The sequence below is a fragment of the Oncorhynchus masou genome, chromosome 27 (assembly GCF_036934945.1).
Source record: "Oncorhynchus masou masou isolate Uvic2021 chromosome 27, UVic_Omas_1.1, whole genome shotgun sequence".
NCBI lineage: Eukaryota > Metazoa > Chordata > Actinopteri > Salmoniformes > Salmonidae > Oncorhynchus > Oncorhynchus masou.
In genome coordinates this window covers 64929112-64945486 of record NC_088238.1, presented here as the reverse complement: position 1 = coordinate 64945486, position 16375 = coordinate 64929112, and the positions used below count along the sequence as shown (strand labels likewise).

The window sequence follows — 16375 nt, the reverse complement described above, 5'->3', positions numbered from 1 at the left end:
AAGTATTTTAGAGTTCCTGTTCCTCTTATAGAATATTATCTCTAAAGTATTGTGGAGCTCCTGCACCTAAATATAAACAGTCCTGGCACCTCAAATGTTCTACTGCTTGAGGTCCAGTTCCTCTTATAGAATATTATCTCTAAAGTATTTTAGAGTTTCTGCACCTAAATATAAACAGTCCTGGCACCTCAAATGAGTAGTGGAACCTAATTCAGTCCAAGTCAAACACCGATAAGAAGTAATCAGGTCGGCCTATTTTATGACGTTTCCACTGCATTAGACATGACATTTCTACCTCTCACGCTGAGTGGTTATCGAAAGGGAGAGAGGTAGATAACAGCTGGTGCACGATATCCAAGGAAGTCTCAAGCTATTTATTTTTACATTTAATTTATTTGTACCTTTTATTTAACTAGGCAAGTAAGTTAAGAACAAATTAAAATGTTAAATGACAGCCTAGGAACGGTGGGTTAACTGGTCTAGGAACAGTGGGTTAACTGGCCTAGGAACAGTGGGTTAACTGGCCTAGGAACAGTGGGTTAACTGGTCTCGGAACAGTGGGTTAACTGGCCTAGGAACAGTGGGTTAACTGGCCTAGGAACAGTGGGTTAACTGGCCTAGGAACAGTGGGTTAACTGGCCTAGGAACAGTGGGTTAACTGGCCTAGGAACAGTGGGTTAACTGGCCAAGGAACAGTGGGTTAACTGGCCTAGGAACAGTGGGTAAACTGGCCTAGGAACAGTGGTTTAACTGGCCTAGGAACGGTGGGTTAACTGCTTTATTCAGGGGCAGAACGACAGATTTTTACCTTGTCAGCTCGGGGATTCTATCTTGCAACCTTTTGGTTACTAGTCCAACGCTCTAACTACTAGGCTACCTGCCGCCCCTACACTCTAACCACTAGGCTACCTGCCGCCCCTACACTCTAACCACTAGGCTACCTGCCACCTCTACACTCTAACCACTAGGCTACCTGCCGCCCCTATTGCTCTCATTGCTCGCCTGAGGTAGAGTATCTCATGATAAGTTGTCGACCACAGTACCTACCGAGAGTTATCATCTGTATTCTTCGTAGGTGTTTACATACCACCACAGTCAGAGGCACTAAGACAGCATTGAATGAGCTGTATTCCGCCATAAGCAAACAAGAAAACGCTCACCCAGAGGCGGCACTCCTAGTGGCCAGGGACTTTAATACAGGGAAACCTAAATCTGTTTTATCAAATTTCTATCAGCTAAATGTGCAACCAGAGGGGAAAAGAACTCTGGACCACCTTTACTCCACACACAGAGACGCATACAAAGCTCTCCCTCGCCCTCCATTTGGCAAATCTGACCATAACTCTATCCTCCTCATTCCTGCTTACAAGCAAAAATTAAAGCAGGAAGCACCAGTGACTAGATCAATAAAAAGTGGTCAGATGAAGCAGATGCTAAGCTACAGGACTGTTTTGGCTATCACAGACTGGAACATGTTCTGGGATTCCTCCGATGGCATTGAGGAGTACACCACATCTGTCACTGGCTTCATCAATAAGTGCATTGAGGACTTCGTCCCCACAGCGACCGTACGTACATACCCCAACCAGAAGCCATGGATTACAGGCAACATCCACACTGAGCTAAAGGGTAGAGCTGCCGCTTCAAGGAGCGGGACTTTAACCTGGAAGCTTATAAGAAATGCTATGCCCTCCGACGAACCATCAAACAGGCAAAGCACCAATACAGGACTAAGATCGAATCGTACTACACCGGCTCTTACGCTCGCCGGATGAGTTTTGTTTTGCACACTCTTGGTATTCTCTCAACCAGCTTCACCTGGAATGCTTTTCCAACAGTCTTGGAGAGAAGGAAAAGCAGCACCTGTTGGCTGATTTTCTTTATTTCTGTTTTCCGACTCATCTCAAATGGGTTGAGGTCAGGTGATTGTGGAGACCAGGTCATCTGATGCAGCACTCCATCACTCTCCTTCTTGGTCAAATAGCCCTTACACAGCCTGGAGGTGTGTTGGGTCATTGTCCTGTTGAAGAACAAATGATAGTCCCACTAAGCACAAACCAGATGGGATGGCGTATTGCTGCAGAATGCTGTGGTAGCCATGCTGGTTGTATGCCTTGAATTTTAAATAAATCACAGACAGTGTCACCAGCAAAGCACCCCCACACCATCACACCTCCTCCATGCTTCATGGTGGGAATCACACATGCGGAGATCATCCGTTCATCTACTCTGCGTCTGACAAAGACATGGCAGTTGAAACCCAAAACTCAAATTTGGACTCATCAGACCAAAGGACATATTTCCCTTGGCCCAAGCAAGTCCCTTCTTCTTATTGGTGTCCTTTAGTAGTGGTTTATTTGCAGAAATTTGACCATGAAGGCTTGATTCACGCAGTCTCCTCTGTTGAGATGTGTCTGTTACTTGAACTCTGTGAAGCATTTATTTGGGCTGCAATTTCTGAGGCTGGCAACTCTAATGAACTTATCTTCTGCAGCAGAGGTAACTCTGGCTCTTCCTTTCGTGTGGAGGTCCTCATGAGAGCCAGTTTCATCATAGAGCTTGATGTTTTTTGTGACTGCACTTGAAGAAACTTTCAAAGTTCTTGTCTTAAAGTAATGATGGACTGTCGTTTCTCTTTACTTAGTTGAGCTGTTAGCAATGTATGTTATTATTCAATAACACTCCAAAGAAAAATAGGTTTAGTCTCCCCTGTCCTCAGCTATTGTCCCACCGAACAAAGGAACAGGATGCCATTCATAACCCCTCACCCTAGCCTTGGGTTGACCATTCTGAAGTCCTTGTAGTACAACTTGGCCAATGGCCAAATAACAAGTATCCTGCCCCCTACTCAAAAGTCCAATCAAAATGTGGCCCACGTAGCACACGTCGCTCTGAGACATTCCACAGATTCAAACAGATGTTGAACTGAAACCCAACTCCTAATTTCCTATTGACCATTATTATATTTTATACACTTTTGACCATTAGGACTCTAGTTTTTAGTCCTCTCATCCTCTGCATTGTGTATTTATCTTTAAAATATTCTTATAATATGGACTTGGTCTTTTACCAAATAGGGCTATCTTTTGTATACCACCCCTACCTTGTCACAACACAACTGATTTGTCTCAAACATATTAAGAAGGAAAGAAATTCCACAAATGAACTTTTAACAAGGCACAACTGTTAATTGAAATGCATTCCAGGTGACTACCTCATGAAGCTGGTTGAGAGAATGCCAAGAGTGTGCAAAGTTGTCATCAAGGAAAAGGGTGGCTACTTTTGGAGAATCTCAAATATAAAATATAGTTTTATTTGTTTAACATTTTTTTGGTTACTACATGATTCCATATGTCTTCACTACTATTCAACAAGGCAGAAAATAGAAAAAAAATAAAGAAAAACCCTTAAATGAGTAGGTGTGTCCAAACTTTTGACTGGTACTATATATATTTCTTACAGCTCGACTAAAATAATCTTGGTCGACCAACAACCTAACGCCCAAACAATCAACCAGTCGACTAATTGAGGCCAGCCCCATCTCTCTCTCTCTACCTCTATCACACCCTCTCTCTTGCTCTCTCTCTCTTCCTCACTTTCTCTTGCTCTCTCTCTTCCTCGCCTCCTCTCTCCCTCTCCCGATATCTCTATTGTTCTTTCTCTACCTCTATCACACCCTTTCTCTTGCTCTCTCTCTCTCTCTCGATATCTCTCCCTCTCCCGATATCTCTATTGTTCTTTCTCTACCTCTGTCTGTCCATGTATCATCCTGAACCTCTCTTACCTCTCCTATGGTTGCCAGGGTTACCTGTCCATGCTACACCTGAAGGCTGTGGCGTACTTCAGTCTGGACCAGGCGGTTATGGGTAAAACAAAGAGCCACAGCATAACATTGTTACAATGTTGAACATATGATGTGAAATATACACTGAACAACACTATAAACACAACATGTAAAGTGTTGGTCCCATGCTTCATGATCTGAAATAAAAAATCCCAGAAAGTTTCCATATTCACAAAAGGCTTATTTCTCTAAAATGTTTTCCACAAGTGTATTTAAACAGGCGCACCTTGTGCTAGGGACAATAAAAGGCCACTCTAAAATGTGAAGTTTTTTCACACAACACAGTGCCACAGATGTCTCCTGTTTTGAGGGAGCGTGCAATTGGCATGCTGTCTGCAGGAATGTCCACCAGAGCATTGAATTTTAATTTCTCTACCATAAGCCACCTCCAATGTCGTTTTAGAGAATTTAGCAGTGTGTCCAACTGGCCCCCCAACTGGAGACTATGTTTAACCACCTCCACATCTCGGTTCTTCACCTGCTGAATCGTCTGAGGGGGTGGGGCATTTCTGTCTATAATAAAGCCATTTTGTAGGGAAAAACTAATTCTGATTGGCTGGGCCTAGCTCCCAAATGGGTGGGCATATGCCCTCCCAGGCCCACCTATGGATGTGCCCCTGCCCAGTCATGTGAAATCCATAGATTCGGGCCTAATGAATTTATTTAAATTTACTGATTTGCTTAATTCTTTTTAACCTTCATTTAACTAGGCAGTTAAGAACAAATTCCCATTTACAATGACGGCCTACCCCGGCCAAACCCGGACGACACGGGGCCCATTGTGTGCCGCGCTATGGAACTCCTAATCGCAGCCGTTTGTGATACAGCCTGGAATCGAACCAGGCTCTGCAGTGACGCCTCTAGCACTGAGATGCAGTACCTGAGACCGCTGGCCACTCGGGAGCCCCCCACATAGCACTGAGATGCAGTACCTGAGACCGCTGGCCACTCGGGAGCCCCCCACATAGCACTGAGATGCAGTACCTGAGACCGCTGGCCACTCGGGAGCCCCCCACATAGCACTGAGATGCAGTACCTGAGACCGCTGGCCACTCGGGAGCCCCCCACATAGCACTGAGATGCAGTACCTGAGACCGCTGGCCACTCGGGAGCCCCCACATAGCACTGAGATGCTGTACCTGAGACCGCTGGCCACTCGGGAGCCCCCACATAGCACTGAGATGCAGTACCTGAGACCGCTGGCCACTCGGGAGCCCCCCACATAGCACTGAGATGCAGTACCTGAGACCGCTGGCCACTCGGGAGCCCCCCACATAGCACTGAGATGCAGTACCTGAGACCGCTGGCCACTCGGGAGCCCCCACATAGCACTGAGATGCAGTACCTGAGACCGCTGGCCACTCGGGAGCCCCCCACATAGCACTGAGATGCAGTACCTGAGACCGCTGCGCCACTCGGGAGCCCCCCACATAGCACTGAGATGCAGTACCTGAGACCGCTATGTTAAATATCCAATTTGTAAGTCGCTCTGGATAAGAGCGTCTGCTAAATGACTTAAATGTAAATGTAATACACGATATTAAATATATACAATGTTAAATATATACGATATTAAATATACACGATGTTAAATATACATGATGTTAAATATCTGATATTAAATATACACGATGTTAAATATATACAATATTAAATATATACAATGTTAAATATATACGATATTAAATATACACGATGTTAAATATACATGATGTTAAATATACACGATGTTAAATATACACAATGTTAAATATACACAATATTAAATATACACGATGTTAAATATATAGGATATTAAATATACACGATGTTAAATATACACAATGTTAAATATACACAATGTTAAATATATACGATATTAAATATACATGATGTTAAATATACACGATGTTAAATATCTGATATTAAATATACACGACATTAAATATACACGATGTTAAATATACACAATGTTAAATATCTGATATTAAATATACACAATGTTAAATATACACAATGTTAAATATCTGATATTAAATATACACGATGTTAAATATACACAATGTTAAATATACACGATGTTAAATATACACAATGTTAAATATACATGATGTTAAATATACACAATGTTAAATATACACAATGTTAAATTTATACGATATTAAATATACACAATGTTAAATACACACGATGTTAAATACACACGATGTTAAATATACACGATGTTAAATATACACGATGTTAAATATACACAATGTTAAATATCTGATATTAAATATACACAATATTAAATATACACGATGTTAAATATACACAATGTTAAATATCTGATATTAAATATACACGATGTTAAATATATAGCATATTAAATATACACGATGTTAAATATACACGATGTTAAATATATACCATATTAAATATATACGATGTTAAATAGATATGATGTTAAATATACACAATGTTAAATATATACGATGTTAAATATATACGATGTTAAATACATACCATGTTAAATACATACCATGTTAAATACACACGATGTTAAATATACACGATGTTAAATATATACAATGTTAAATATATATCATATTAAATATATATGATGTTAAATATATACAATGTTAAATATATACGATATTAAATATACACAATATTAAATATACACGATGTTAAATATACACGATGTTAAATATATACCATATTAAATATATACAATATTAAATATACACAACGTTAAATATATACCGTATTAAATATACACGATATTAAATATACACGATATTAAATATATACCGTATTAAATATACACAATGTTAAATATATACCATATTAAATATATACCATATTAAATATACACCGTATTAAATATACACAATGTTAAATATACACAATGTTAAATATATACAATGTTAAATATATACGATGTTAAATATATACGATGTTAAATATATACCATGTTAAATATATACGATGTTAAATATCTGATGTTAAATATATACGATGTTAAATATCTGATGTTAAATACATACCATGTTAAATATATAGCATATTAAATATACACGATGTTAAATATACACGATGTTAAATATATACCATATTAAATATATACGATGTTAAATATATACGATGTTAAATATCTGATGTTAAATATATACGATGTTAAATATCTGATGTTAAATACATACCATGTTAAATATATAGCATATTAAATATACACGATGTTAAATATACACGATGTTAAATATATACCATATTAAATATATACGATGTTAAATATATACGATGTTAAATATATACGATGTTAAATATATACGATATTAAATATACATGATGTTAAATATACACGATGTTGAATATACACGATGTTAAATATCTGATATTAAATATACACGATATTAAATATACACGATGTTAAATATCTGATATTAAATATACACAATGTTAAATATACACGATGTTAAATATACACGATATTAAATATACACGATGGTAAATATCTGATATTAAATATACACGATGTTAAATATACACAATGTTAAATATATACAATATTAAATATACACGATGTTAAATATACACAATATTAAATATACACAATGTTAAATATACACGATGTTAAATATACACGATGTTAAATATACATGATGTTAAAAATACATGATGTTAAATATACATGATGTTAAATATGCACGATGTTAAATATACACGATGTTAAATATCTGATATTAAATATACACGATATTAAATATACACGATGTTAAATATACACAATGTTAAATATACACAATGTTAAATATACACGATGTTAAATATACACGATGTTAAATATATACGATGTTAAATATATACGATATTAAATATACACAATGTTAAATATACACAATGTTAAATATACATGATGTTAAATATACACGATGTTAAATATCTGATATTAAAAATATACAAGATATTAAATATAAACGATGTTAAATATACACAATGTTAAATATTTGATATTAAATATACACAATGTTAAATATACACAATGTTAAATATACACAATGTTAAATATACACAATGTTAAATATACACAATGTTAAATATATACAATGTTAAATATATACGATATTAAATATACACAATGTTAAATATACACGATGTTAAATATACACCATATTAAATATACACGATATTAATTATACACGATATTAAATATATACCATATTAAATATACACAATGTCAAATATATACGATGTTAAATATATACCATGTTAAATATATACGATGTTAAATATCTGATGTTAAATATATACGATGTTAAATATCTGATGTTAAATACATACCATGTTAAATATATAGCATATTAAATATACACGATGTTAAATATACACAATGTTAAATATACACAATGTTAAATATACACAATGTTTAATATACACGATGTTAAATATCTGATATTAAATATACACGATATTAAATATACACGATGTTAAATATACACGATGTTAAATATCTGATATTAAATATACACGATGTTAAATATACACAATGTTAAATATACACAATGTTAAATATACACAATGTTAAATATACACGATGTTAAATATACAAGATGTTAAATATACACGATGTTAAATATATACGATATTAAATATACACAATGTTAAATATACACGATGTTAAATATACATGATGTTAAATATACACAATGTTAAATATCTGATATTAAAAATATACAAGATATTAAATATAAACGATGTTAAATATACACAATGTTAAATATTTGATATTAAATATACACAATGTTAAATATACACAATGTTAAATATACACAATGTTAAATATACACAATGTTAAATATACACAATGTTAAATATACACAATGTTAAATATACACGATGTTAAATATATACTATGTTAAATATACACGATGTTAAATATACATGATGTTAAATATACACGATGTTAAATATCTGATATTAAAAATATACACGATATTAAATATAAACGATGTTAAATATACACAATGTTAAATATTTGATATTAAATATACACAATGTTAAATATACACAATGTTAAATATACACGATGTTAAATATACACGATGTTAAATATACACGATGTTAAATATATACGATATTAAATATACACAATGTTAAATATACACGATGTTAAATATACATGATGTTAAATATACACAATGTTAAATATCTGATATTAAAAATATACAAGATATTAAATATAAACGATGTTAAATATACACAATGTTAAATATTTGATATTAAATATACACAATGTTAAATATACACAATGTTAAATATACACAATGTTAAATATACACAATGTTAAATATACACAATGTTAAATATACACAATGTTAAATATACACAATGTTAAATATACACGATGTTAAATATATACTATGTTAAATATACACGATGTTAAATATACATGATGTTAAATATACACGATGTTAAATATCTGATAATTAAAAATATACACGATATTAAATATAAACGATGTTAAATATACACAATGTTAAATATTTGATATTAAATATACACAATGTTAAATATACACAATGTTAAATATACACGATGTTAAATATACACGATGTTAAATATATACGATGTTAAATATATACGATGTTAAATATACACAAAGTTAAATATACACGATGTTAAATATATACCATATTAAATATACACGATATTAATTATACACGATATTAAATATATACCATATTAAATATACACAATGTTAAATATATACGGTGTTAAATATATACCATGTTAAATATATACCATGTTAAATATTTACGATGTTAAATGTCTGATGTTAAATATATACGATGTTAAATATCTGATGTTAAATACATACCATGTTAAATATATAGCATATTAAATATACACGATGTTAAATATACACAATGTTAAATATATACCATATTAAATATATACGATGTTAAATATACACAATGTTAAATATATACGATGTTAAATATACACGATGTTAAATATATACGATGTTAAATATATACGATGTTAAATATATACCACATTAAATATATACGATGTTAAATATATACGATGTTAAATATATACGATATTAAATATACACAATATTAAATATACACGATGTTAAATATACACAATGTTAAATATTTGATATTAAATATACACAATGTTAAATATACACAATGTTAAATATACACAATGTTAAATATACACAATGTTAAATATACACAATGTTAAATATATACAATGTTAAAGATATACGATATTAAATATACACAATGTTAAATATACACGATGTTAAATATACACCATATTAAATATACACGATATTAATTATACACGATATTAAATATATACCATATTAAATATACACAATGTCAAATATATACGATGTTAAATATATACCATGTTAAATATATACCATGTTAAATATATACGATGTTAAATATCTGATGTTAAATATATACGATGTTAAATATCTGATGTTAAATACATACCATGTTAAATATATAGCATATTAAATATACACGATGTTAAATATACACAATGTTAAATATACACGATGTTAAATATCTGATATTAAATATACACGATATTAAATATACACGATGTTAAATATACACGATGTTAAATATCTGATATTAAATATACACGATGTTAAATATACACAATGTTAAATATACACAATGTTAAATATACACAATGTTAAATATACACAATGTTAAATATACACGATGTTAAATATACACGATGTTAAATATACACGATGTTAAATATATACGATATTAAATATACACAATGTTAAATATACACGATGTTAAATATACATGATGTTAAATATACACGATGTTAAATATATACCATGTTAAATATTTACGATGTTAAATGTCTGATGTTAAATATATACGATGTTAAATATCTGATGTTAAATACATACCATGTTAAATATATAGCATATTAAATATACACGATGTTAAATATACACAATGTTAAATATATACCATATTAAATAGATACGATGTTAAATATACACAATGTTAAATATATACGATGTTAAATATACACGATGTTAAATATATACGATGTTAAATATATACCACATTAAATATATACGATGTTAAATATATACGATGTTAAATATATACGATATTAAATATACACAATATTAAATATACACGATGTTAAATATACACAATGTTAAATATTTGATATTAAATATACACAATGTTAAATATACACAATGTTAAATATACACAATGTTAAATATACACAATGTTAAATATACACAATGTTAAATATATACAATGTTAAAGATATACGATATTAAATATACACAATGTTAAATATACACGATGTTAAATATACACCATATTAAATATACACGATATTAATTATACACGATATTAAATATATACCATATTAAATATACACAATGTCAAATATATACGATGTTAAATATATACCATGTTAAATATATACCATGTTAAATATATACGATGTTAAATATCTGATGTTAAATATATACGATGTTAAATATCTGATGTTAAATACATACCATGTTAAATATATAGCATATTAAATATACACGATGTTAAATATACACAATGTTAAATATACACGATGTTAAATATCTGATATTAAATATACACGATATTAAATATACACGATGTTAAATATACACGATGTTAAATATCTGATATTAAATATACACGATGTTAAATATACACAATGTTAAATATACACAATGTTAAATATACACAATGTTAAATATACACGATGTTAAATATATACGATATTAAATATACACAATGTTAAATATACACGATGTTAAATATACACGATGTTAAATATACACGATGTTAAATATACACGATGTTAAATATATACGATATTAAATATACACAATGTTAAATATACACGATGTTAAATATACATGATGTTAAATATACACAATGTTAAATATCTGATATTAAAAATATACAAGATATTAAATATAAACGATGTTAAATATACACAATGTTAAATATTTGATATTAAATATACACAATGTTAAATATACACAATGTTAAATATACACAATGTTAAATATACACAATGTTAAATATACACAATGTTAAATATACACGATGTTAAATATACACGATGTTAAATATACACGATGTTAAATATATACTATGTTAAATATACACGATGTTAAATATACACGATGTTAAATATACACGATGTTAAATATCTGATATTAAAAATATACACGATATTAAATATAAACGATGTTAAATATACACAATGTTAAATATTTGATATTAAATATACACAATGTTAAATATACACAATGTTAAATATACACGATGTTAAATATATACGATGTTAAATATATACGATGTTAAATATACACAATGTTAAATATACACGATGTTAAATATATACCATATTAAATATACACGATATTAATTATACACGATATTAAATATATACCATATTAAATATACACAATGTTAAATATATACGGTGTTAAATATATACCATGTTAAATATATACCATGTTAAATATTTACGATGTTAAATGTCTGATGTTAAATATATACGATGTTAAATATCTGATGTTAAATACATACTATGTTAAATATATAGCATATTAAATATACACGATGTTAAATATACACAATGTTAAATATATACCATATTAAATATATACGATGTTAAATATACACGATGTTAAATATATACGATGTTAAATATACACGATGTTAAATATATACGATGTTAAATATATTCGATGTTAAATATATACGATGTTAAATACATACCATGTTAAATACATACCATGTTAAATATACACGATGTTAAATATATACGATGTTAAATATATACGATGTTAAATATATACCACATTAAATATATACGATGTTAAATATATACGATGTTAAATATATACGATATTAAATATACACAATATTAAATATACACGATGTTAAATATACACGATGTAAAATATATACCATATTAAATATACACAATATTAATTATACACGACATTAAATATATACCGTATTACATATACACGATATTAAATATACACGACATTAAATATATACCGTATTACATATACACGATATTAAATATACACGATATTAAATATATACCGTATTAAATATACACAATGTTAAATATACACAATGTTAAATATACACGATGTTAAATATATACCATGTTAAATATATACCATGTTAAATATATACCATGTTAAATATATACCATGTTAAATATATACGATGTTAAATATCTGATGTTAAATATATACGATGTTAAATATCTGATGTTAAATACATACCATGTTAAATATATACGATGTTAAATATACACGATGTTAAATATACACAATGTTAAATATATACCATATTAAATATATACGATGTTAAATATATACGATGTTAAATATACACGATGTTAAATATAAACGATGTTAAATATATACGATGTTAAATATATTCCATATTAAATATCTGATGTTAAATACATACCATGTTAAATACATACCATGTTAAATACATACCATGTTAAATATCTGATGTTAAATACATACCATGTTAAATACATACCATGTTAAATACATACCATGTTAAATATCTGATGTTAAATACATACCATGTTGAATACATACCATGTTAAATACATACCATGTTGAATACATACCATGTTAAATACATACCATGTTAAATACATACCATGTTGAATACATACCATGTTAAATACATACCATGTTAAGTACATACCATGTTAAATATCTGATGTTAAATACATACCATGTTAAATACATACCATGTTAAATATCTGATGTTAAATACATACCATGTTAAATACATACCATGTTAAATATCTGATGTTAAATACATACCATGTTAAATACATACCATGTTAAATACATACCATGTTAAATACATACCATGTTAAATACATACAGTTCAGACCCCTTGACGTTTTACAAATTTTTTATGTTACAGCCTTATTATAAAATGGATTAAATAGTCCCCCCCCCTCATAAATCAACACACAATACCCCATAATGACATCACAATACCCCATAATGACATCACAATACCCCATAATGACAAAGGAAAAACATGTTTTTATACATTAATAAAAAATTATATAAAAATAAACAAATAATTGAAATATCGCTTTTACATAAGTATTCAGACCCCCTTTCAGTACTTTGTTGAAGCACCTTTGGCAGCGATTACAGCCTTGAGTCTTCTTGGGTATGACACTACAAGTTTGGCACACCTGTACTTGGGGAGTTTCTCCCATTCTTCTCTGCAGATCCTCTCAAGCTCTGTCACGTTGGATGGGGAGCCTCGCTGCACAGCTATTTTCAGAGATGTTCGATCAGAATCAAGTCTGGACTCATGGCTGTAATCGCTGCCAAAGGTGCTTCAACAAAGCACTGAGTAAAGGGTCTGAAAACTTAGGTAAATGTTACATTTCAGTTTTATATATTTTATATATAAAAATTTGCTACAATTTAGAAAACCATTTTAATTTATTTATTTATTATGGGGTATGGTGTGTAGATGGATGAGCAGAGAAAACAAATTCATACATTTTAGAATAAGGCTGTAACGTAACAAAATGTGGAAAATGTCAAGGAGTCTGAATACTTTCTGAATGCTCTGTATGACATTACATTTTTATGATGTTAAATATGTATGATAAATACGTATAATAATAAATATATATATTTTAAAATATGTATGATAAATACATATATTAAATATATATTTTGTTAAATATTTGTGATAAATACATATGATATTAAATATATATTTTGTTAAATATATATCATGTTGAATACATATAATGTTGAATAAAGAATTTAATAAAATATTTTGTTAAATATATATGATGTTAAATATATATGATAATAGATATATATGATGTTAAATATATATGATGTTAAATATATATGATGATAAATATATATCAATGTTAAATATATATGATAATAAATATATATGATGTTAAATATATATGATAATAAATATATATAATGTTAAATATATATGATAATAAATATATATGATGTTAAATATACAGTGGGGAGAACAAGTATTTGATACACTGCCGATTTTGCAGGTTTTCCTACTTACAAAGCATGTAGATGTCTGTAATTTTTTAAATCATATGTACATTTCAATTGTGAGAGAAAAAGTAAGTAATTAATTTGCATTTTATTGCATGACATAAGTATTTGATCACCTACCAACCAGTAAGAATTCCGGCTCTCACAGACCTGTTAGTTTTTCTTTAAGAATCCCTCCTGTTCTCCACTCACTACCTGTATTAACTGCACATGTTTGAACTTGTTACCTGTATAAAAGACACTTGTCCACACACTCAATCATACAGACTCCAACCTCTTCACAATGGCCAAGACCAGAGAGGGTGTAAGGACATCAGGGATAAAATTGTAGACCTGCACAAGGCTGGGATGGGCTACAGGACAATAGGCAAGCAGCTTGGTGAGAAGGCAACAACTGTTGGCGCAATTATTAGAAAATGGAAGAAGTTCAAGATGATTGTCAATCACCCTCGGTCTGGGGCTCCATGCAAGATCTCACCTTGTGGGGCATCAATGATCATGAGGGAGGGATCAGCCCAGAACTACACGGCAGGACCTGGTCAATGACCTGAAGAGAGCTGGGACCACAGTCTCAAAGAAAACCATTAGTTACACACTACGCCATCATGGATTATAATCCTGCAGTGCACGCAAGGTCCCCCTGCTGAAGCCAGCGCATGTCCAGGCCCGTCTGAAGTTTCCCAATGACCATCTGGATGATCCAGAGGAGGAATGGGAGAAGGTCATGTGGTCTGATGAGACAAAAATAGAGCTTTTTCGTCTGAACTCCATTCGTAGTGTTTGGAGGAAGAAGAAGGATGAGTACAACCCCAAGAACACCATCCCAACCGTGAAGCATGGAGATGGAAACACCATTCTTTGGGGATGCTTTTCTGCAAAGGGGACAGGATGACTGCACCGTATTGAGGGGAGGATGGATGGGGCCATGTATCGCGAGATCTTGGCCAACAACCTCCTTCCCTCAGTAAGAGCATTGAAGATGGGTCGTGGCTGGGTCTTCCAGCATGACAACGACCCGAAACACACAGCAAGGGCAACTAAGGAGTGGCTCCGTAAGAAGCATCTCAAGGTCCTGTAGTGGCCTAGCCAGTCTCCAGACCTGAACCCAATAGAACATCTTTGGAGGGAGCTGAAAGTCTGTATTGCCCAACGACAGCTCCGAAACCTGAAGGATGTGGAGAAGGTCTGTACCAAATATTAACTTCTGCTTTTGTGATGTATCAAATACTTATGTCATGCAATAAAATGCAAATTAATTACTTAAAAATCATAGAATGTGATTTTCTGGATTTTTGTTTTAGATTCCGTCTCTCACAGTTGAAGTGTACCTATGATAAAAAATTACAGACCTCTACATGCTTTGTAAGTAGGGAAACCTGCAAAATCGGCAGTGTATCAAATACTTGTTGTCCCCA

At 30.9% G+C, this 16375-nt stretch overlaps 1 protein-coding gene across 6 annotated transcripts in view; it reads left to right on the top strand.

Moving 5' to 3' along the window:
* Positions 1–16375, top strand: part of tfr2 (transferrin receptor 2) — a 113278-nt gene that overhangs the window by 55749 nt on the left and 41154 nt on the right. For all 6 annotated transcript variants that reach the window (XM_064940872.1, XM_064940873.1, XM_064940874.1 and 3 more), the window contains one exon: positions 3803–3866. In XM_064940872.1, coding sequence (XP_064796944.1) covers positions 3803–3866 — 64 coding nt within the window. The remainder of the gene's footprint in view (positions 1–3802; positions 3867–16375) is intronic.